Source organism: Centruroides vittatus, unplaced genomic scaffold, assembly GCF_030686945.1.
Source record: "Centruroides vittatus isolate TY-2023 unplaced genomic scaffold, ASM3068694v2 contig_1450, whole genome shotgun sequence".
In the NCBI taxonomy this organism is placed as follows: domain Eukaryota; kingdom Metazoa; phylum Arthropoda; class Arachnida; order Scorpiones; family Buthidae; genus Centruroides; species Centruroides vittatus.
This window is the reverse complement of record NW_027120902.1, coordinates 1,125,497-1,152,020: the sequence shown is the minus strand read 5'-3', so window position 1 is coordinate 1,152,020 and position 26,524 is coordinate 1,125,497. Positions and strand designations below refer to the sequence as shown.

General features: G+C 28.8%; 1 protein-coding gene across 1 annotated transcript in view; it reads left to right on the top strand.

The window, feature by feature from the left end:
• The window catches only part of LOC136968366 (rho guanine nucleotide exchange factor 7-like), a gene marked incomplete at its 5' end in the record, with an annotated part of 47,207 nt that overhangs the window by 3,286 nt on the left and 17,397 nt on the right, over nucleotides 1–26,524 (top strand). Inside the window, 12 exon segments of the mRNA XM_067262382.1 lie at nucleotides 4,342–4,436; nucleotides 4,623–4,630; nucleotides 4,633–4,717; nucleotides 4,805–4,927; nucleotides 5,010–5,148; nucleotides 7,163–7,222; nucleotides 16,440–16,520; nucleotides 16,595–16,744; nucleotides 17,298–17,376; nucleotides 21,085–21,299; nucleotides 22,876–23,056; nucleotides 25,846–25,941. Of these exon segments, the coding sequence (XP_067118483.1) occupies nucleotides 4,342–4,436; nucleotides 4,623–4,630; nucleotides 4,633–4,717; nucleotides 4,805–4,927; nucleotides 5,010–5,148; nucleotides 7,163–7,222; nucleotides 16,440–16,520; nucleotides 16,595–16,744; nucleotides 17,298–17,376; nucleotides 21,085–21,299; nucleotides 22,876–23,056; nucleotides 25,846–25,941 (1,312 nt within the window).

The window sequence follows — 26,524 nt, the reverse complement described above, 5'->3', positions numbered from 1 at the left end:
TCACATAGAAAAAGGAATCCTGAAGAAAGAAGATTTTGCACTTGGAAATGGAGACGTTATTGAATCCATGAAAGAGGGAGAGTTCTACAAGTATTTAGGATTCCAACAGGCCAAACTAACAGAACATACACAAATAAAGCAAAGATTAATTAAAGAATACCAAAGTAGGTTAAATGCTATTCTCAGAACACAATTAAATGCAAAACACACAGTTAAAGCAATAAACACATATGTCATCCCAGTACTCACATATTCTTTTGGAGTTATACATTGGACTCACACTGATCTTGAGCAACTCCAAAGGAAAACAAGAACAACACTTACTAAGCATAAACAACATCATCCTAAATCCGCCACAGAAAGATTAACCCTTCCACGTAAAGATGGCGGACGTGGCCTGATTGACATAGTTAACCTTCACTACAAACAAATACAGTCACTGCGAGAGTTTTTCTACAAAAAACAAGAAACATCACAATTACATAAAGCAGTAACTCTAGCAGACTCGAATAACACACCATTAAACTTACACTCACATCATATGGACACAACACAACATATAAAAAGCATAGACACCATTAAGCAATCGTGGGCTCGAAAGGCACTCCATGGCAGGCATCCTTACGATCTGGCCCAGGATTTTGTTGACAAAACTGCGTCAAACAGCTGGTTAGCTCGGGGATGCCTCTTTGGGGAGACGGAAGGATTCATGATTGCCATACAGGATCAGGTCATAAATACTAAAAACTACAGAAAACACATACTCAAAGATGCAACACTCACAAATGACACATGCAGAAAATGTCACATCATGCCAGAAACTATACAACACATCACCTCTGGTTGCAAGCTCTTGGCACAGACAGATTATTTACACAGACATAACCAAGTAGCAAATATAATACACCAAGAGCTTGCAAAGAAACACAAATTAGCAGACATCCACGAACCATACTACAAATACATTCCACAGACAGTATTGGAAAACGACACGCACAAAATGTACTACGACAGAGCCATAATCACAGATAAAACAATTTACCAGAACAGACCAGACATCACACTCATTGACAAACACAATAAAATCACATACATTATAGACATATCCATTCCAAACACTCACAATATACAAAACGCATGCACTGAAAAAATTAGCAAGTACACAGAACTCGCCCAGGAAATAAGGCATCTGTGGAGGATGGATAGGGTGCTTATTGTACCTGTAGTTCTCTCCTCTACAGGTGTCATACCACACACACTACACAAAAGCCTGGGCACATTAGAATTGAATAAAAACACATACATCACTCTACAGAAGGCCACTATATTGAATACATGTCATATTGTGAGAAAATTCCTGAATACAGACACACACACTGATACACTTCTTTAATTTCTGTTTTGGTTACTATGCCTTGACTTTGGTCCGGCATAGTACTTAGCCACCGGTGTTAACCGAGTATATCTAACTTAACCCAACATAATAATAAAAGACTAATAGATATATGTTTTAACAATGTATACACACAGTAAATGTAACTTTTGACTTGTGCAATATAAGATTTATATTTTAATCTGAACTAATTATAGATAATTACATTTTTACATAAGATTTTTGTCATGGATAATTTTCTTGTTAGATATATAAAATTTTAACTGAATTATACAAATCAATGATGATACACAGTGTATGAAGCATTCTGTTTTTTGATTTGAAATAGAAGCAGGTAATGCATATCAGGAATTGTATAATTTATAAAAGTTAAATCTTTTTTCAAGTGAGGGTAAATTATACAGTAGATCTTAGTTTGGGCATTGATGAGCTTTTGCAACTTTTTATTTATGAATAGTAGCAGATTTATTTAATTATTTGCAAGTAGAAATTTTTAAAATTTGATATTAATTACAATTAAATAATTCCTTACCATCAAATAAATAAATATTAGTTTCACTTATCAATATTTTAAGCTTTTTATACTTTTATAGTTTACAGTATTTTGAAAATAAATAACAAATACAAAAAGATGATATTCAAACATTAATCAAGCAACCTGGACTAAAGCCATAGGTCCAGGGAAGGTATAACATGTAATTCATGCATGGCCAGAGCATTAAAGATGCTAAAGTTATCTATGAATTTGTGGACTTAATATTAAAATATAGTCTTCTTCATAGCATTTAAATCAAATTGGCCTTAATTATTTTTGTGTGGCTGCACTATAGCTTGCAATGAAAGTGTATAATTTCAAATGTGCTGACTGTATATGCTTGCAAGGTTTATGAATATGAGGAGAATTAGTTGTGATCCAAATGGAAGCAATAATGGCTGAATAGTCTTTATATATTTACACAATGTAATACAAATTTGAAAATTAAGTGTCAAGTTTTAGCAAGAAACATTGCCATGAATAATTGATGTAATTTTTTTGATGTTTTGTAATTGTATTGACATGCTTGAAAATATTTTTTTCTTAAGAATTAAGTTTTCTTGTCTTTTTGTATTTTTTTCTTTTTTTTACCAGGTGTCAAATTATTCAAAACTACTCAAAGTTTCACTAGAGTTGGTATTAGCTTTAGTATAATGTCATGTAATAAACCAAATGATTGCCATAATTAATCAGCTTAATTAAGTGCTATAATTAATGATTAACTATTAAGTAATTTAGTATGAGAGGTAGGAGTTAGGCACAATCTCTTATTAAATTTAATAATTATAATATTTACTACTTAATTGCAAAAAAGAATAGTACATTTTTGCTAACTTTTGGAACCTAACCCTAGTTCTTTGTTTCATATGGCAGGCATTTGCATAACATGGCACTTTTTCAGAACCTAACTACCATGTTATATGTGGGATACCTGTAGTCAGATATGATGGGTAAAAACAAAGCAAATGAAACAACATTGTACATCTGCAGTTTCATTTTTATATTTAAAATGTATGTGATTATACCAATTTTGTTGTAAGAGAAGGATTAAAAAAAACAACGAAAAGCACTTATTTTTTAAAAATTTCATATTTATAATTTAAATATTTCACCATTTTTCAGAATGTTTCTAGAAAACTAAACACTTCATTTCATCTGAGATAAAGTGTCCACATATTTACAATTATTTAATAAATAATTGTAAATATGTAATGAATGTAATAAATAATTTACATTGTTATTCACAAAAACAATAAAGTGAAGCTCTGGAAGGAAAATTTATATTAATATAGTGGAAGATATTACATTGAAAGTAAAATTATTTTCAATAAGATATTTTCGTCTATGTTTTTATAAATCTGTAAATCATATAACTATTTACAAGATTGTAAAAAAATAAAAACTTTAAATTTTAATAATGATATAATAATTAAAAAAATTCATTGAAAAAGTTTTATTGTAAGTTGAGTCTAACAATTGTTACAAATCTGAATAATAGTAATATTTAATCTGTAAGAAAATCAATTTTATAAGTGTAAGACTATTCAAAAAGATAATTTAATTCCTTATTATGTCTAAATAACTATTGAAAAAGAAATTGCAATATTTTTGGGTATATTGTATTGCTAAATAAATTGATTATTCTGATTTTTGAGATTACTAATACACAATATTAATCAAAAACCTGGGTTTCCATTTTATCAAATCTGATGATATATGCTTAACATCAATCACTAAAGCTATTCATAACAGTATAATATAAAGAATCAAGATTGAAAATTGTGTGATGCTTTTGGGAGCATTGTATAATCTTAAATAAATTATTTATAAGTACATAAATAAGGACAATGATTGTAATGCCTTTAATAGTTTTTTTTTATTGTCTTATGAAGTCTGATCCATATGTCATGCTGTTAGTAGAAAATAGTTAGATAATAAAATGTTATATCCATGAAACAAAATTACTTATAAATTTTATAATGAAATATAAAATGGAATTATTAAATAACAAATGTGAAATTCTTTAGCTATTGGTTTATGTTATGAAAACTTTTCTCAGTTTTGAGATATTTTAAATTTTATTCCATATTATTATAAACAAAGCAAAAGAGTTTTGTTAAATTTCTAAAATATGCATTCATTTAATTGTATTATTACAATATAGATGTATGGTTTTTATTTAAATTGAATTATACAAAATATTTAGAGCTTGATTTCTTTATGCTATGTTTTGTCTAGACTTATATTTTGGCCACACTTTAATTAAAGTCAACATTCTCTATTTTGATATTTGTATTTGTTTTAAAATTTTTAATTGATATAACATAAATTTTGAAAATAAAATGTTAATAGTATTATTAAAATATTTGAAAAATAAATTCACATGTTGATGTTTTTAAATATTTATCAACAGGTTTTTAAGGATATTTTAGGAACAGAAGGAACTCATGTTCATGAAATTGAAAATTTGATTCAGACTTACCTTTCTAATCTTCATCAGGAAAAAACGTAAGATTATCAAAGTTCTTCTAGTTTAGAATTTTGTTTCAATATTATCAAGTTTATTTTCTTTAAAGAATTGTGTATTTTGATGGTAAATATATTTACCATCAAAATACACAATACATTGAATACATTTTATTTAATATCATAATTTTTTTATGAGGTCTTACTTATCAAATATAATTTCTCTAGATTAAATGACAGGAATACATGACATTATGTGGAAATTTAGAGGAAATATTAGAATGCCATAAGATGTTTCTTACTGCATTAGAAGAAGTGGAACAGTAAGATGATTTTAAGTTTCATGTTAATTAAAAATTTTATACTTGATTAAATATAATTTATTATTAAATTTTATAAAATTATTTAAGGAGACCTTCTAGAGAACAAAAAATTGGCGGTGTTTTTATGCAGTTTGCTCCACAAATAAAGAAAGTTCATTTATTGTATTGCTCAAATCATCCAAAAGCTGCATCAGTCATTGAAAAACATAGGTAAATATTTTTTATGTACAATGTAAAAGACAGATATTTTATTAATGTTTTTTCTGTAAAATAATTTAATGAATATATGTAGGGAAACTTTGAACAAATTCATGGAAGATAAAGGAGCTACATCTCCTGGCATATTAGTTTTAACAACTGGTCTTAGTCGGCCATTTCGAAGAATTGAAAAATACCCTGCTCTTTTGCAAGAATTACAAAGATATACAGAAGTAAATTAATATTTATTTACTATAGTGAAAGTAGATTATTTCTCAGTTGATAACATTAGATTTTCAATTTTTTGTGTTGTTTTAAAAGATAATTTTTTTAATATATTTAATGAGAAATATATCAATATTGTAATGAAACATACTTATGTTTTAGATTACTATTAATTTATTTAAAATTTAATATTTGCTATATTTTCTATAGTTTGAATGATTGATTATAAAGATAAACTTTTAGTATTAAATATTGCTCAGAAGAAAAAAATAGAATGTTTTGTATATTTTAATTAATTTCTTTTATTTTAAATTTTAATTATGAAAGTAAATTAAATAATTTTATTGGGCTGCAATTTGAAAAAATTGTAGACCTATAAATTCCCACTGTTGCCTGTCTGTCTATCCTCCGTCTTTCCTTAATATCAAGAATGGAGTTAAATGAAATCTGAGACCAGATATGGAAAGCTTATGGGAAGGAGACTGTGATTAACTATTTACAAACTTCCGATGCAAATCAGAAGTCACATTACTTCAATTCAAAAATTTCTCCCTGAAAGGAGTTAGAAATAAAGTCCTGCTGGTTATTATCTAACAGGAAAAGTATGATGTACAGGGGCAAGTCACTGCTAATTTGAGGTGGAGAGTATATATTTTAAATTAAATAAATTTAAAATATGATTAAAAATTGCAGCCCAGCATTGTGGTGATGTCACAATAAATAATTAGTATAAACTTTAAATCAATCATAAGTGCTATAAACTTTGTAGTAAAGTACATAATTACATTATTTAATTGTTATAATGTAATTTTGAATTATTTATTTATATTGTAAATCTTTCAAAAGTAGGTCTTCAAATTTCATTTGAGTTTTGTCAAGATATTTAAGAACTAAATTTGGAAGATTAATATTAATGTGATGTTTGAAGTTTCTTGATCCATATAATAATAATAATAATAATAATAATAAGACGGAAGGATTCATGATCGCCATACAGGATCAGGTCATAAATACTAAAAACTACAGAAAACACATACTCAAAGATGCAACACTCACAAATGACACATGCAGAAAATGTCACATCATGCCAGAAACTATACAACACATCACCTCTGGTTGCAAGCTCTTAGCACAGACAGATTATTTACACAGACATAATCAAGTAGCAAATATAATACACCAAGAGCTTGCAAAGAAACACAAATTAGTAGACATCCACGAACCATACTACAAATACATTCCACAGACAGTATTGGAAAACAACACGCACAAAATGTACTACGACAGAGCCATAATCACAGATAAAACAATTTACCACAACAGACTAGACATCACATTCATTGACAAACACAATAAAATCACATACATTATAGACATATCCATTCCAAACACTCACAATATACAAAACGCATGCACTGAAAAAATTAGCAAGTACACAGAACTTGCCCAGGAAATAAGGCATCTGTGGAGGATGGATAGGGTGCTTATTGTACCTGTTGTTCTCTCTTCTACAGGTGTCATACCACACACACGACACAAAAGCCTGGGCACATTACAATTGAATAGAAATTTGTACATCACACTACAGAAGGCCACTATATTGAATACATGTCATATTGTAGAAAATTCCTGAATACAGACACACACACTGATACACTTCTTTAATTTCTGTTTTGGTTACTATGCCTTGACTTTGGTCCGGCATAGTACACAGCCACCGGTGTTAACCGAGTATAATAATAATAATAATAATAATAATTTACGTTGGCTTCCATTTTAAAATAAATGAAAATCATTCTTATGAATTATTTAAACTTTTTATAGATTTTTAATTTTGATTATTATATTTGCATATGTAGTTTATTTTGGAAATTAAACTGTAAAGACTAGTCATAAAATGTGATTTGAAGTTCAACATTAGTTAGAAAATTTTAATTAATTATTGATTAATTAAATTTTTGTTATTTTGAACAGTTATTAAAATTTAATTTTAGAAATTAATTACATTCATTTCTTCTTTAGGAAAGCCATATAGACAGAGGAGACACTCAAAGAACCATATTTGTATATAGAGAGATAGCTGTAAGTTTGCTTGGATATTTTTATTTACATGGTATTATTTTAAACTATTGTACAGATATGTGAATACAATAAATGTTATTAATTATAATTTTTTATTAATATAGTTGAAATGAATAAAAATGTTAATCTTTTCATTTTGAATTATTTCTTGTTCTATAATAGTAACTTAAAATAATAGCATTGGTTATTTTGATTTTTGATTAATATTTGAAATTAAGTACAGTTAGACCCTGCTTAACGCTACCTCGATTAACACTGATTCAATATTACGTGGTCTGCTCGAAGCCTAAGATATGCTCAAAATTTACACTTATTCAAATTAACACTGCATTTCATTGATTTGTATATAATATGATTATTCCCAACCATGAACCAATCAGCAAAAGGTGGCAATTTGTCATAGCACTGTACTTCCCCTAAATCTATGTTTGTTTTGTGCAATTTTGGAAAAAATATAACATCATGGATGCCATAGGAAATATCGACTTCTCTTGGCAAGAATTAACTGATAAATGCATGAACGGAGTGTGGAAGAACTTATGCTGAAGGTATCCAAGAATTCTCAACGAGAAGAGCCTATCACTGTATCATTAGGTTGACCAAATTTTCAATCTAATTGATAAGCAGGACTAGGAGATGTAGACAAGCAGGATATTGAGGAGTTACTGCAGGTTTCTGGTGAGAGCCTTACCAATGACAACCTTCAATAACTTGCAGAACAAGGAATTCATGTAGAACTGGAAAATAGTGATTCTGAAAGTGAAGAATCCAAAGAATTTCTCTACAAATTTCCTTAGTAAAAGTTTGGTAACGATAACCAAAATCATTGATCAAATTGTAGTGAATGATTCAGATTTTGAAAGGAGTGCAAAAGCAAGATGAGGCATTTTGTATGCAATCTTCTACCGACATTTGCTTAAGGAAAGAAAAAAGCGAGAAATGAAACTACACAGCTTTATCGCAAAAACAAGAATTTCAGAAAAGCCACAACCTTTGTCACAAAACATGAACTTTACATTTCTGTGTGCATACGTTTATGTGTTATTTAACATATATTATTATGCAAATTAATATAAAAATAACTTAAAATTAAAGTAAAATTTTTTATTTTTGGTTGCCTGTTCCCCTTTCCCTATTTACTCTGTTAAAATGATCCCATTTAATGCTGTTTCACTTAGCACTTTGTTGTCTAGGAATGCATCCCCCATGTTAAGCGGGGTCTTACTACTGTATTAATAAATTTTATATAGTATGTGTTTCATAATACAGGATACCTTGGTTTTTGTCAATAATCTGTTTGAAAACAATCTGCAAAATCTGAAACCAATGAAAACCGAGGCAATTGTTTCCATATGAATCAATGTAAATCCTATTAATTCATTCTAGACACTCCAAAATACATACCAAAAACACATTTTATAGAGAATAAATATAGTGTTTAATACTAAAAACAATAAGAAATTAATATAAACTGAATATAAAAGATTAATGTAAAGAATAAATAAACATTTAACATAGCATACTTATATCCCCATAGTGTTTGAAAAAATAAAAAAGACTATTAAAACCATACAATATATCTCTAGCTTCAGTCTTTAATAATATAAGGTCTATTCAAAAAATAACTGAACTTTTTAAATTGGGCAAAAACAGAGTTTCCTAGTGTCGTGAAGTTGTAGGGCTGCTAGCTCTGGAAACTTTCTTTGGTCCCATGATAGAGCTAAAAAGAAAGCAATGGAATTGTTTAGCTAGATGCACAGGGTAATGCTCACACAATGAGAAACAACACCACACTGAGCAGGAAAATGCATAGGTTGCCCTTTGTTTTTGCAAAATTAGCAGCAAAGTCGTGTGGACAGGCTGATTAAAACAGAGACAAATTTTTCGTAGAAAAAATCAATGAAAACCAAAACCAACAACAACCAAAGTCAATGAAAACCAATGTATTACTGTATATAACTCCCCAAAAACATACTTGTAAACCTTCCAGGTACAGAAACTGCCATCAAGCATGCATAGACCACTTATTTACATATTACAGTGAAACCTTGATCTATCATTTTCGTAGCAATCATTTTCACACATCTATTGGTTTATTCCCTTGATCCCAAATAAGGACCCATATATATAATGCTAATTTTTCTCATGTTCTTCATTCTGGCATTGTTCGTTTTCCCACTATGTTTATTTTGTGTTTTAACTGAAAAAAAAATGTTATCCTTCATTCATCATTCTATCACAATAGAGGGCACTGAATTGAAACACTGATTTTTTGTGTAATAAAAATAAAAGCATATCAAATTAAACAATTAAATCCTAACATTTGAGTATGAAACTAAACAATTCCCCAAATAGCTCCTCTTAATATACTGTAGTTATCTAATAGGGTTAATATAATATGGTACTGTACTATAATATTGTAATCATACCATAAGACAGACAGATTGTTGTCTTTTCTGGATTTTCTTCTTGTGATTATTTAGACAGCAGTTAAGTATTTTATTTTATTGTACATATTGGGCACATTTTCTAGTAAACCTGCTTAAAGCCACTTTATTAAAAGACAGTTAAGCTAATCCTGCTCTAAGTTAGTTGCTGCAGCACTAGTGCAGCAAGGTTCAGAAGCACTGAAGACAGTAGTTAAGATGGTTGCCATCATAAATTATATGCATATTACATACTTCAAATAAAGATTGTGACGTATGAAAATGTATTTTGAACTGGTTACCAGAAAAATTATAAACATGCTCTTCTACATAATCTTCTATTTTGACATAGACATCTTCAGATTTATTAGTATTGGTGAATGTACACATTATATTGTGTTATTTACCATATAAGTAATTGCATTTTTACACAATATCGAATTTTTCTGATCGGCTGCCTTTAATATATCAATACATATTCTCACTGAAAGAAAAAAAAAATTACAGTATTTTTAACAATTTTTTAAAATGTAGAATGCATGTCTGTGTACAAGTGCCATATTGTTTAGTATTACAGAAAGCCATCTTACAGACATATCACTGGAAAATACACGTTTCACACAAAATAAACAGTAAAAACTGTCATAAACTTCTCAGATTTATGATTATAGGTTTATTTCATTATATATGCTTTGAAGGAATTATGATCAATTATATACAGTTTAAAGCAACAGTGATAGGAATTTTGATCTGTAAAGAATGCACTGCCAAGTGTGTGTTTGAAAACCTAAATGTTTTTTAAAATGACATTGGGCACTGATACAAGAACTGTATATAATGAAATAATTCTCTACACCACAATTACATCTTTCAATGTCAGAATGATTACTTGACATCCCCGATATCAAAACTTTCCAGAGCAAAATAATTATGAATGTAAAACATAGTCATTGAATGAAGGTCTTATACTTAATTGTACTAAAATATGTTTCATGTACATCTAAGAATAAAATGGTAATAATTTGAAAATGAGTGATCTATGCATGCTTGATGATAATTTCTGTACCTGTAAGGATTACAGGTATGTTTTTGGGGTATCACTGGGTTTTTTTCATTCTGTCTGCTTTATAAACAGTTACATTAGTTCACTCATCTACACTGTATTTATTTATGGAAGGCTGAGATGAAAAACGTCACATATGGATTCTCCACATTGGTGAAATAAATGGAAAGATAAATTTCAAAATAATTCTTTAAATATATATCAAATTATTAGAGCAAGTGACAAGGGTTTAATTTTTTGAACATCTTTAAATGGTATATGTGGAAAAAGCTCTCATTTATACAAATTAAATATTTTCAAGAAATGAGAATGCATTTATTTATGATCATACTAAATTATATCAGGTTTGATACCAAATGCTAAGGAGACAACAAAAGCAATTTCATATACACTGCAGTTGACTCCATTTGGTTATTGCTGTACTCTTGGAAAATTTAAAGAGATGTCAATATTAATATGAGGATATAATCTCTAAGATTATTTTGTGTTCCATTGATATTTTACCATAATTTATAGATTCGTATATACAAATAAATTTTGTGTCGTAATAAGATCAAATCCAATAATCATTGCTATGCAAAATTTGTATATGCTCAATATCAGATCTGACAGGAAAAAACAACTGCAAGATTTTTTGATATAATAAGTATAGTTTTGTAGAATATGGACAAAACTCTAGTCATGTTGAATCTTGTAGTTTTCCATAACTTATAATAGTTGTTTCATCACTAACAGATATCTCAGTAAATAAATAATCCATAATTTAATAAAACTAGAATAATGAAATTAAATTTCACTAAATTTTTTCAAAATTTGAATATATATACAATAGAGGACTAATATGCGAAGGTACTTTCTACTTCCAACAATTCTAATTTTGAACATTCCAGAGTTAAAGGTGGGGTAGTTCCAGTTGGAACCATTTTAAACTCAAACTTACTAGGAACAGTTCCACACTGAGCATTGAGACTGTTCCAATTCTGGAACTACCAATGTATTCTTCATTTTGTACTTTTGTGTGTATAGCTTTTCATGGAAAAGTGAACTCTATCTGGATTTGAATGTAAAATTAAATGAAAGTTTCCATGAGTTTTTAGGAATAATGAAGTTAGTTTTGAGTATTTAAAATTTATAAAGATATTTTAAAAATTTATAGTTTTATTAGAGTTTGTAATTATTTGTTTTTATTAGTTACTAGCAGATATGTCCAGCATTTCCTGGCTAGTCAGTAAAATCATTAAACATTAAAATGAAAACCATATTACAAGTTTGGTTATTTTAGCCTACCATTGTTATGTTTATCATGAAATGTCAAGGAGATCAAATCAGAAGAGTGGTACATTCAGATTTCATGGTAGTCTATGTTTTTCTCAGAGTCCCAGAGAATAAGTGTAAAAAATTTGGTGCAGATTGAGCAAAGAATTAAGGGTTTAAGAATTAATAAAGGAGGATGAAATCAGGGAAGGGGTAAGATGTTCAGGTTTAATGGTGGTCTATATTTCTCTGAGTCCCATAGAATAAACAAGAAAAATTTGGAGAAGATTAACAAAAAAGCTAAGAACAGAGAGAGAAAGAGAGAAACATTTACACCAGGTTGTTCAATAAGTGTTGTTGTTCAATAAGTGTTGTTGTTCAATAAGTGTTGTTGTTCAATAAGTGTTGTTGTTCGATAAGAGATAGTGCTATTAGGTTCATCACTTTATTTCTCTAAAAATAGTACTACTTTTTTATGAACACATCTGAAGTTTTATGTAGATCTGTCAACTCATTTGTATATTTACAGCTGTTCAAAGTTGACGTGTCACTGTATTTTTTTACAATGGAAAAAATTGAATATCGTGCAGTGATAAAATTCTTATTTTTGGAAGGTGTAGCACCAAGACAAATTCATGAATGATTGTTAAAAGTGTATAAGGACTCTTCACCTTCAATTAGAACGGTAGAAAGATAGATTGCTGATTTTAAACTTGGTCGTACAAGTCTTGAAGACAATCCACGTGAAGGATGTCCAAAAAGTGCATCAATGCCAGAAATTGTAGCAAAAATACGGCATATGGTTTTGGAAGATTGTTGATTAACTGAGAGAGATTTAGTAGAAGCCCTAGGGATCTCATTAGGCAGTGTGAGCAATATTTTGGCTGAAGTTTTGGGTTACAGAAAGCTGTGTGCACAATGGGTACCGCATTCACTAACAATGGAACAAAAACACATTCGAATGTGACTTTCTCAGCAACATTTGGAGCATTTTAGAAAGGATAAAAAGGATTTTGTGTGTTGTTTCATCACTATGGATGAGACTTGGGTCTACCACCATGATCATGATCCTGAATCAAAACAAGAGGTTAAAGAGTGGTGTGAACCTGGTACTTTGGCTCCGAAGCAAGTTAGGGTCCAGAAATTGGCCAAGAAGGTGTTAGCATCAGTTTTTTGGAATGCAAAAAGGAATTTTGTTCATGGATTACCTCCAAACTGGTAAAACAACAAACTCAGATTATTATTGTAACCTTTTGGACCAGCTGGATGTAAAAATTTGTGAGAAAAGACCTGGTTTACAGAAGAAAAAAAAAAAATCATTTTTCATCAAGACAACACACCCTCTCACACAGCTCAAAAAACCATTGCAAAAATCAGTGAATTAAAACATGAATTGTTGCAACATCCTCCCTATTCACCAGATTTAGCTCCCTCTGACTTCTGGCTGTTCTAACATCTCAAAAAATTCATGCGTGGGAAACGATTTTCATCGAATGAAGAGGTAATAACAGCCGTGGAAGAGTATTTTGACAGTCTTCCGGATTCTCACTTCAGGGATGGAATCCATAAATTAGATCACTGGAACAAGTGTATTGAAGTTCAGGGAGATTATATTGAATAATAAAATGTATTTCAAACCATAAAATCATATTTTTCTTATCGAACAACAAAACTTATTGAACTACCTGGCATATATAAAACCAATGAGGAACTGTCTAGTCCAACAGCAATTCCGACAGAACATAATGCTTCCATGGAACTGTCTAGTCCAACAGACTAAGCAGTTCTGAAGAACCATTCTGTTAGAACAGTTTCACACTTGAATCAGTTCCAACAGTTCCAGTTCCAGAATTAGAACCAGACTTCCCATTTCTCTTTCAGAGTTTGAACATTATATTAATATAGATTAATATAATTTAAACAAGTTCAATATTGTGTTGTTTAGAAATTTAATTTTAATTTTTTTGAGAAAAATTTAAATGATGCACAGTATATAATGGTGAGTGCACACCTAGTGGACATTTTGCAAATTGTTAATTTTTTTGGCTGAAAGAAAAAAGAAGAATTAAGAATTTTTAAGTGAAATGAAAAATATTGATAAAAATCAATATCTCTTGAACAAATGGACAGAACTTGATGAAATTTGATATGCAGATCAGAAAAAAAGGTTAATGTAACCCTTGGTGCCAAGATGGCGGCTCATCTCTGATTCCAGCAAGGAAACAGTGGGGACGCACGTTCTAACTTAACCTAACCTATTCTAATAAATTACCATAATTATTAGCAAACCAAATTGTTAGAATAGGTTAGGTTAGGTTAGAACGTGCGTCCCACTGTTTCCTTGCTGGAATCAGAGACGAGCCGCCATCTTGGCACCAAGGGTTACATTAACCGAAAAAAAATAGAACCCATTGATACTCATATTTTATCTGGATGATGCATATATCTTTAGTTTTTTTTTTAATAAAATTTGAATGCAGATAGAAAGTTTTCTTGTTCCAGTATAGCAAGAATTGCTTTGTTAAGGCATTCATTTGTTCGTTCACTCACTCACTTGACGGCTTGCTTCTACCAAGTCTTATGATTAAACAGATATTGATAATCATGAAAATAAAATTTACCTGAATGGATTTTATTTAAATCTTCTGACAAAAAATTTTTCGTCTTATGTGATTTGATATTAAAATCACTGAAAGATAAAGGTTAATAAGGAATCGGCAATTTTAATGAAGTTTCCTAATGTTAAATATTAGAAATTATAGATAAAGTAAGTTTGTTTACACAGATAAAGATAAAATTTACAATGAAAACAAAAAGCAAAAATGCAGATAAATTAAATTTTATCTGTAAATAAAACTTAAGTGAATAAAGTAAATGTATAGAAGCTTTGAATAACTAAAAACTATTATATTTGTATTGTACATAATTTTAGAAAAAATCAAAATTTCCCGTAAACAGAGTAAGTAATGACAGTTTTGACAAATCATAATTTATATTAATTAAAATCCAGATAGATAAATGTGTTTGCTATTCAACATATAATCTAAGCCTACATATGTTTGAAAAATTTGAATTTAAGCAAAATACAGATAAAAATTAAATAAACACTAAATATTATGATAAAAGTGGCTATAATAAATTTTTTATCATACTTAATTATGTTGTTGATACCATTACTGATGATTATTCATTTAAGAATAAAATAGCTTTGAGTGATTTATATATGTTATTTGAAAGTGCTTTTTATTAATTTTTTTTAAACTTGACTTTCGTTTTAAAAAATTTTAATAATACAACCAAACTTCTTTGCTGGCAGGAATAAAACTTATTTATGGAAACAGAAATGTATAATTGAATGTTTGGAGATAACTATCTTGCTATCTTGTATAGTGTTTAACAATTTTTGATGATTCCCCCATATCATTCAGAGCTAGAATCTTGCCAAATGCTATTTATAAACAAGACAATCTAATAAATAATTAATAAAAATATTTATATTTTGCCTACGTGATGATGAATTTTAGAAAATAGTTTAGTTAAATAATAATAGAGATTTTTGTGTTGTGTTTCAATTTCAATGTATTCAAGGAATCCATAATTTAAGTTTTATCAAGATAAAACATTTTTCAAAAATTTTAATATCTCATCTTTAGATCTAATCTAATCCAAATTTGAATGTGTTCTAACTGGTGACTATTAAGAACTCATTAATGTCAATTTCAAATTGTTTGATAGACATTATATATGCCTAACAACATACTGATACACAAACTACAGTTAACTCTGAAAGTTTAATAATATCAAACAACAAAGTTAAATAGGTTAAATGTACTTATTTGCGATTATTTATTCGTTTTTAAATCTTAAATCACATTTAGATTTAAACATGTTTCTGTTTTTTCACTTACGAACAAAGTTATTTTTTAAATTGAGATAGAACTACTTGACTAGAGTGAATGTCATTGTGAGAAACTCCCATTGGTGGTTTTAGCTTGTGAAAAGTAGAAACTTGTTATACTGAATTTTCTAATCAGTTTTAGCAGAAATTTCAGAAAATATTTTGTTGTTTTCTTTTTCTTCTGGCAATTATGCTAATTTTGTGTGTGTATATTACTGGCTTAAGTTCAATTTAGTTTTAAAATAATAGCAAGATTGTTTCACTTTTTTGATACATTGACTTTTTAAAAAGAACATATTACTGAAAATGTTATGTAGTGTAAATAATACATAACTAATATGAATGACAGCAATTTCATAGGCTGGCAATAAAAGGGAATTTCAGGGAGCAAATTTTCACTAATGCAGAGAAAGCTTGAGAGTATCATGCTCAAATTTGAGGAAGTAAATCATTTGAGATGGTGCATGAAAGTCTACATTTACAAGGAGAAAAAAAACAATGAAGTTTTACTTAAAACTCACATGCTTGGTACACACTCCTTTTTTTTTTAAATCATTTATTTACTTATAATTTCAGTCTGCCTGTTCAATTACACGAAGACAGAAAGAAATGGAACTTGAAATTATGACAGGAACCATCAGAGATTGGGAAGGAGAAGTGAGTTTAGTGATTTTTATGAGTTGATATTTATAATTTATAATTATATAGTTAAAGCTAAATTTTATCAATAGGATATTCAAACGTTGGGAGAAATTTTACACATGGGACCTGTTATAACAGTGACAGAAGATCAACAAAGAAAAGATCGTTATCTTGTTTTATTTACACATACACTAGTCATTTTATCTGTTAGTCCTAGAATGAGTGCTTTTATCTATGAGGTAATTATCTTTTTAAATTGTTAGAATTGAATTGAAAATAAATACAATTATAATTATTTTTATATTAAATATCTTTGTTTGGAAATATATTAACAGATTTTATATAAAACAATATAATGGATTATCACCTGATTAAATTAAAACAATAAAGATTATAAATTTATTCATCTTAAAAGAAAATATCTCTAGATTGCTTAATTACTATATATTAGTAATAAAAAATTATTACAACACAGACTTACAGAATTGAGGAATTTTGATAAAACAGTTTGTCTGAGATCAAATTTACTTTTTTCAAGATAATCCCAATTATTTATAGAGAAAGATAAATGAAATTTGAACCAGAACTAATAATAATTTTTCAATATTTAAGTTCAAATTCTGGCTACTACAAAAAATAGCTGCTTCAATGATTTTCAGTTTTAGTTCGAAAGTTTTGATGGTGATGAGTTATACTAAATAAAAACAATAATTAATAAATGAAAGTGCTTATTTTAAATAGGATATACTATTAAAGTTGTTAATAATTATTTTTAAAATTTTATATTTTAAGGGAAAACTTCCCTTATCAGGTGTAAAAGTTGGTAAAGTGGATTCTTCAGAAGGATATGGTCATGCCTTTGAAATAACTGGTAAGAGTTCCTTAATTCTGTTTCTTAACACAGCACATATAAAATTAATTATGATTATTTTTCACCCATGTTAATAGTGCTGACCAATTAATTGGATAAAAATTCAAAAGTAATTGGTTATAGTAAAATACATAAGAACATTTATACATTTATTTTATATATATATAAAATAAAATATTAATTAATTTTTTAATTAGCAGATTTTATGCTACTTTCAATACAAATTTCTTTTAATTTGCTTATTCCTCATAAATATATTGGTGCTCAAATTAAAGAATTATCTTGATAGATGATCAAAGTATTTGATTAATAGATATTTCAATGTCATTTGAAATTTATTAATTTCATTATAGTCTATTAATCTGTCCAATGTACTGAAATTCTGACTTATGGCCATATTTACCAAATTATTAGGGTTGTAGTTAAAAGTTAACCAAAGTTACTTTATGTACATGAATGCTTATTGGTTAATTACTAAAAAAATCTGTGGGTTATCTGTTAACAAAAGGTTTGTAGGATGGGTTATATGCCTATTTTAAATCTTGAATTAATTATGAAGAACTTTCAATGGCTTCAGATAAGAAAAGAAGTTTAAGTGTCTTTGGAAAATGGAAAAAGTCTTTGTATCTTAAGGAAATTAGGATAATGATTCTAACTTTATGTTTTAATTTATGTTATTAAACATTGTTTATTAAAAGTTAGTTTACTTGCAAAAGAAATTTATCAGTGTCATTTTTATATTAGAAGCTACTGTGCTTTATTTTTATGAATTACTAGGGAATGATGTAAAGAAATCTGATACTCTCTTCATGCTCATGTATAATGAAATATTAAATAGACAAAGAAACATTTGATGTCATGATACAATAGTGACATATCAGTATGTACGGTACATGAGGGCATGCTACAGCATTGAAAATACGAGATAAAATATTTTAATTCATTGATGATGATAAACTTACATTGAAAAATTTGATCATGTTAGGAAGTGATATCCCAATGATCAAATCTTGCTGTCTCCACAATCATTATTGAATAAAGAAGTGCAACTACCTGGACTTGCAAATTTGGAAACATGCCCCTGCATATTGTACATAATACATTTGAGAAAACCATAGATAGATATGGGAAGGAAACAGTAGATCTCATAATTGATTTTCATGATCTCTTTTAAACTGTCAGCTGTTAGGATTGAAGACTTCACAAATGTGTTGGAAGAACTTGGATTATCTCATTTAAAGTTTCTCATACATGCAGAATGCAGATGGCTGATGTTAAGTCCTGCAATAGGGAGACTGCTAAATTAGTGGCCAGCTCAAAAGTGTTTTCTCTCAGTCTTACTAAAGATAGATGATTATGCCAGATATTCTAATGTTAGGAGATGTTGAAATAGGTCTTATCAAGTTCAGGCACAAATATATTCTCTTTTAAATGTGGTCAAACTATTTGGTCATTATCAATCTCTCATTGAACCATTGACTCACTTTGATTATACAAAATGTGAAACACTACTAAATCTGCTGACAGGAAGATTTCTCAAACTGTGAGTCTTACAACATTGATCTGACTTAGTCCCTCAAATTAACAATTTCAGATTTTGAGAATGCACTAAAACAGATATGGAGTTGGCAATGAGACAAAGAGAATACTAAAGAACACAAGCATGAAAACTTGCACTATCTTCCACGAGACAATTTAATAAGTAACAACATATTAACTACTTGGAAAAGATGATAATATGTACAATGTTTGCACATGTCATGCCTCTGGTTCCAGCAGTCTCTTTTTCTATTACTGAAAAATGTAGAGTTTTTCAGTGTGAAGATATTGATTGGAAATGGTTTACAATAACAGATGATGATTGTGTATCCACAGGACCAAGAATTGATTGTTATTATGCAAATGTTTTCAATAAAGTCATCTCTTGGTCATGATAAGTACCCAGAATTAGTGTTTGATCAAAGGGTTTCTTGTTCTGTGGCAATGCAGATGTAACTTAGAGGTTTCTGAAAGGTATTCAGTTTCCTGATAGACTCAAGAATCATAAGCATCAATCATTGCAATCTAATTTACTAAAGATAGATTGAAGCATTTTGATTCTCAGTGCCATAAAGTTCCCATCACATAGGAGTGAAAATTGTTTAAGGAATGTTAGAAGCAGTGTAAACTCAATTGGAGAAAGCTAACAATAATCTGCAGAATATATGTGATAAAAGCAAGTAGAAAGAAGTAGAATAACCATGCTTGATTATTTTTGTACCATATTTTTGTGGAATGACTGGCATGCTCTATTTATCCTGGGAGACCATGAAATCAGATATTTCCATATGGTAAAAACTGGCATGTCTATTTAAATAAGGTTATAGATCCCTCTAGAGGGCATGTTAAAAAAAAAACCAGTTTTTATTCTAGAACTGGAAAACTGTCAGCATTACATCAAAAACTACAATTATATGTTTAATTTCTTCATTTTGTTTTCTTTTTAACAACATAAAATTCTCTTGAAATTCAGGAAGTGCTTTTTTTATGTATATTTTATTATTATTTGATTCAAAAACTCAAAAATGAACATATTAAATTTAAGAAACTGGCATAAATTATCTCAGCTTACAAAGCTGATGTTAATCTGTGTGTGAAATTTGAGAGGTGTCCATCATTCCTTGAAAATACCATAATAGTGCAAAGAAAGTAAATAAGAATACTTGAAGTAAGTGGTTAAAGATATAAAAAATTTAATTTATTAGTATTTAGTTTATTTCAGAATATGTGCATTCTAATTATATCAAATGAAGTGTAAAATCCAGCAATTGTTTCATCCAGTTTCAGGATATCTGCTGAAATTTGGTAGTCTTACTCAAGATATTTGAATAATAGGTCACAATAACAACTTGGAATAAATTTTTCATTTTCCTGCATGTAAAGAGACTTGTATGACATGTTTAATAACAAAGTAGTCTTTTAAAGAAAGATAATTGTATTTTTTAATTCGGACTCTTTCCTACTTTTTCACTCTCTAAAATTGCTGAGAAGCTTGTTTTTGTAGTAAGTATAGTAAGTATTTTTGGTCAGTGGTCAATAATGTTAAGTAATTTTTTCATTTAGACAAAATTCCATAATGGTAAAATTAGAATTATTTATAAAGAATTTACATGTAATTGGAAATACTGTAAAAATGATATAATTTTTTTCATTATTAACATAAGCTAATAGCACCTGTTGATTATAATTATATTGTTGTAGGGGTCATAATTTGAAATCTTTTATCCACAGTGCTAGCTATGTTATATTAAAATACAGAATTCATATAAAAGTCTAGTTTGAAAATAGAATAAAATGCTTCAATAAATATTTTGAACAAAGTTACAATTATAAATTAATATTACTTAATTTTCAAAAATAAAAAAATGACAAAGCTTTAGCCAGGACATTTTTAAAAGAAAGAAAACTAAATATATAACATGTTTTTCATATTTCAACTGTTGAATAATACTAATTATTCAGGCTGATAGAGAATGAGATTTTATTTTTTAAATACATAAATAATAACCACTAAGTTACATTTAAGTTGTCGTAATAGAACCCTCATGCAAACTAAAATATTTCTTTTAACTCTGCTATTTCTTCATAATTTTTATTAGATATTCTAATTTGTCATCAAATATAGCAGATTAAAATTTAATTTATAATGATTATTATTTTATGTCTCAGGAAGCATGATTCAGCGTATTGTTGTCATTTGTCAAAATCAAGAAAGTGCTATCTTATGGTATAATCTCTTACATCAGCAAATTAGAACAAGCCAGTTTCCTGGTGTTAAAATATCTCCTAAAGGAGGACAAGATGTTTATGCATCACCTAATCATGGAACTGCATCAAGTTATTCATCTAACACCCAATCTGGATCTTCTCAATCAACATCCCATGTAAGCACATTATTTTATAGCTGTTAAATATTAATTTATTTCTATACACTAATGTTTTAAATTTATGGTTATATATTTTTTTTCTTCTCAATATTATCTAAAACTTATCTAATTTATGGAAGGTCCATTTATTTGAGCATTTTGGCTCATCATGCATAGTGATTAATTTTGGTTTTATGATATATTATGTAGTGATTACCAGTGGCTGAGCACTTCAGTTGCGGGTTCGCGCCACGCTTGGACAGGCTGGCCACGTGGAGTTTTCCGGGTTTTCTCCATGTTTGTAACACCTGAATAGGGGCCAGTTTCCCTTACAAGACCTCCTAGAAGGCATTTCCCCTCGCGTAACATCGCGCACCAGAGAAGGCAACGGGGAACCACTCTGGTTGTAACTTCCCCCAGGATACATCTTGGCATCTTAACTAACCACTTATTAACCTGTGCCAGGTGCTCGCCAACGTCAGGATTTCTGATATGGCATGCAGAGATATATATATATATATATATATATATTATTTAGAACTCTATAAATTTTAAAACTCAGAATCATTCTAAATTGCTCTGCTAATGCATTTGGAATGATTGAGTTGCAAGAATTTTAGAATTCTAGTTTTGACTTTTTGGTATACTGTTTAATGACTAGCATCTCTTGATGATGAGTCAGGAGGCTTGAAAATACTCTTGTATACTGATTTTAAGTTTTCCACTAAAGTAGTATTTTATCTTTTATGGATTATAATTCTTTACAGACAGAAAACAGTAATTCTCACATTAAATGTAGAAGCTTATTATGTAAAGTACTATTTTAATTTACAACGATTATGACTTTCTCAGACTGTCGATCCAAACTTCGAATCACTTCAAAATCACCTTGGAACTACTCGAGATCCTATCGGACACCTCTATTACTGCTGCGAAGCTCACCAAGCTCGTTGCTATCAGAATTCACCTCTCCGTCTTCACTTGAGACTCGGGATTTATAGTGTGAGGTGACGTCACAATTCTGAATGCGGTCACTCCCCTCATTTACATACTTAAATGCTAACAATACGTTTTTCATCGTCTGGCAGCCCTTTTTCCGACAGTTTACTCACTAACCTTTTACATTATTTGTTGTTACAATTCTTTCCGGGACGTTTTTATTACTTAAGGTTTAGCGAGTTTTATTTCGTGCTTGTAGGTTCTCCCCCCCCTCTTCTCGGTGCGGACCTATTCTTTGCCGCTCGGGGCGCGAAAATGTGCGTGAGTCCTATGGCGCTTTTCTTTCGTCGGTGAGTTGGGTTTTAATTCTTCTCTGTTTAATTACTGAAGGTGAATGGTGAGGAATAGAGGAAAGTGGTTTACTATAACAGAATTTATTATTTCTTTAGTCAGATGTAACTGATAATGATATATTGGCATATTGGAATCCATTTGTAAAATTACCAGTACAGATATATCATTATATTGAAATTGGTTAATCATCTCTAATATTAACTTTTAAAACAGTTTTTGCTATGTAATTGTCTGTATTTATATTATATTAGAAATTTTACTATTTTCTGTGCAAATTATTGATGATATATTTATATTATAGACTACCTTATCCAATGACAAAAATGCTTTCCAGTCGAATAATAGAACAACTTTTCATTCTCCAAATAAAGTTTGGACAATGTGGAGTCTTCGTCCTCATCCTCCTGTTAGACCTTCTCCAGCTTTAGTAACTAAAAATGAAGTTTTACTTAGAAGAGGAAGTAACAGAAGAAAAGAAAAAGGTAAAAACATTTTATCATTATTTGATATTTTAATGATCAAATTGAATATAGAAATTTATCTTTTATTCAATTTTGGGTTTGAATAACTCAAAGTTTTGGGAGAAAACTTGGAGAAAGAAGAATTAAATACAACATGCTAATAATTAACTTTAATAAGATTTGTTTTTATGAAAAATTTTTAAAGTTTTAAGTTAATTCAGAAAAATTTTATTAAAATGGGATCTGTAAATCTATTTAATCTTACATATTTTCCTGTTTACAGCATTATTTAAAGTTTTTATGGAAAGAAAAATTTGAAATTTTACTTTTTGGCACTTTCTTGTCCTGAAGACACTAGAATGGTCTTTTTAAATCATATATATTGTAGGAATGGCTAGGTAATGAGAGAAGGGAACCAACATATCTGGGTCAGCCATCCATAAAAAATTCCTGGCGTTGTAAGGGGGAACCTGATTTCTTTTTGCTCAGATCAGGGCACACTTCCAACCAAAAAAATAATAATAAAAATCTAAACTAAGCTTACCAGGTGTTAGCTGTCTTACTAGATACTGTTATTCTCTTGATGTAAACTTCTGGCAGGAAGAGAAAATAATAACTGGGACAAACAAAAAGAATAGTCCTAATAAATATGCAATTAACAAATAAAATGGTTTTCTGTTATGTTGCCAGCAGGGAACATGTAAACCCACTAATATAAAAGGATGGTTGTGATGTGGTGTGGTATAATTGAGGAGAGGATTGTTAGCATTACTAGAAGGTTAAACTTTAGATCAGTGATTGTCAACTGATGGTCCATGGACCACTGATGGTCTGAGAAAATTCTGGACATTTGGACATTGATCAACTCAAAGTTATGCAAAGTATTATGAAAGAAATGCAAAATACTTTGCTCCTTTTTCTCGCTCATTGGAGGTATTTTTATTCAAATCTAAAACCAAACATGAATGGCCTATTGTCAATAAATAATGTGAGTGCCATTGTCCTTCTTTGTGGAAAAAAGCCAAGAGTCCATAAACATATTTCAAACTAGAAGCAACAAACTTTATTAATTATAACAAATTAGTGTAAAGTAAAATGGAACTTTTAAATGATACAAACATCTACAGAAAAATGATCATAGAAAAATTTACAACATGGTCCACGGGATTCAAAATTGTGAGTTTAGTGTTTGTGAGGTCAGAAAGGTTAATCAATCAATATAAAGCAGCAGTTGCCAAAGTATAGATATTTTGCTTTGGAATATATAACCAAATCTTTGCCTTAAATACTCAATTATTAAAATTAGTAAATTTATAGCCTAATTTCATTTCTCCTTTACGATAAAGATTTGTATGTTCAAAATGTGAAGAAATGGTCCAGATATATTTATAGCTCTGCCTCTAGTGAAAAGAAATAATGTGCACAAAGAAGATTGAAGATGATACTGATGAAATGGTATTAATGCTGCAAGTCATTGTTGTTTTGAGTTTGATAGCATGCATTACTGGATAAGATGGATGTTCAAAAACTAATTATTTGTACTTAAGCCTGAAGAAAAATCTTTTCATGTGGAAAATCACATGAAGAGATTTTTGTCTAGTCAGTGATCAAACAGTACTAACAAGATGAAAGTTATTCAGCAATGGTTTACATCCTTTCTGGAAGAATTCTTCAACTGTGGCACAGTGTACATGTACAGTACCTGTTCATTTCAAGATATGACAAATATTTAAATTATTATGGTGATTGCATACAGAAATATGTTTTTATTGTTGGTTTAAATAACACTAAGTGTTACAAATTTTGGAAAATTACTTTCTAGATACTCTTCAACATTCCAATTCATCATATGTTTCATTTAACTATTTTTCTCTCTTTTAGCTTGTTGACAGTTCTTGATAACACAAAAATTCTGTAAAAGTGCAGTAAAAGTTTTGCTAACTGGCTAATAATAGTTAATTTGTACTTTTGCAACAAACACAGCTTATTCTTAAGGTTAATGGTAACTTATTCTACAGAATAATAACTCCTGTAACTAGTTCAAGAGTTTTAAATATGTTTGAATTTTCTAGATTTGAAAAAGAAAAAAGCTATTCCAAATTATGATAATGTTTTTACTTGCAACAGTAGTTTCTATTAGAAAGAATATCTTTTACCAACATTTCTAGAAAAAATATTTCACTTTTAATAATTTTAAAAAATGATTAATAGAAATGAGAGGAAATACATATTATCATTGTAAAATTAGTAAAAAATAATGTGACCATAAACAAAAACAATAATTTATAGAATCTGCTTCTCATCTAAATTCTGTTTTAAAATGAGTATGTATTTTTATGATATAAACCGCAACAGTGTTTTTGTACTTATTAAATTCTTGAACAACAACTATTTTTATTAATTTTTCTGTCTTTTTGTCTATGTAAAAATATTTACTGAACAGATCATCAATGTAAAAAAGATTGTTTTATCTAATAAGCTGATTGCTCATGTTACACTAATAGCAAGACAAATGCTATTTGTATGCCATCTGTAATTAACATTTGTCTTGCTATTTGTTTATCAGTCTTGCTTATCAGCAATTGCTTATGTTAAATCAATATAAAAATAGTATCAATGTAAGTTTTTGAAATGAATTTTTTTTGGACAAAAAATAAAGTACAAAATATTTATGAATATGGAAGTGTATTAAAGTTATAATTTAATTCTTGCTAATTCCCAAATTAAAGTTGATTGGATCCGATAGTTTATAAATATTGTTACTGTACAATGTTGAATTAATTTGTAATATTATCATTTAAATTGTTTAGTTTTTGAAGATAAAGCCTATGAAGGAGATATGAAGATTCTTCAAGTTATTGAAGCTTACTGTACAAGTGCAAAAACACGATATACTGTGAATTCAGGTAAATTTATGTAATTATTTTTTGAATTATATATTATTTTAAAATAAATTAATTCTTTTTGAAATTCATTTGTAATTATTGCTCTCTTACATAATTGCAATTAAAAAGAGTGTTTTTAACAAATGAATAACAAAATCTAAATTTTTAGAATCACTTTCAATTATAAATATATTAAACTTACATATTACCAAGTAAAATAATAATTTTAGAACATTGTTCAATAAAAAAGTTTTAATTTGATATATTTGTTACAGGATTTTCAACATATGTACATAAAAGTTTTTAATATACAGATATTTTGAAAAGAAACAAAAACTTAAGAAATATTTTTTTTTCAACATAAAAGAAATTTCACGGTGATGATGTACTATGACTGAGCTTTAATTACAGACAAAAGAATACATCATAACAGACCAGACATCACATGCATTATTTTGTCGATGCTTGGTACAATTATTCTATAATATATATGTGAAGAATGGATAGGGTATTTATTATTCCAATAGTAATTAGTCCTTTCTCATATAGGCATCATACAACAAACATCACTTCACAGAAAGTTTCTATACTAACACACATATTA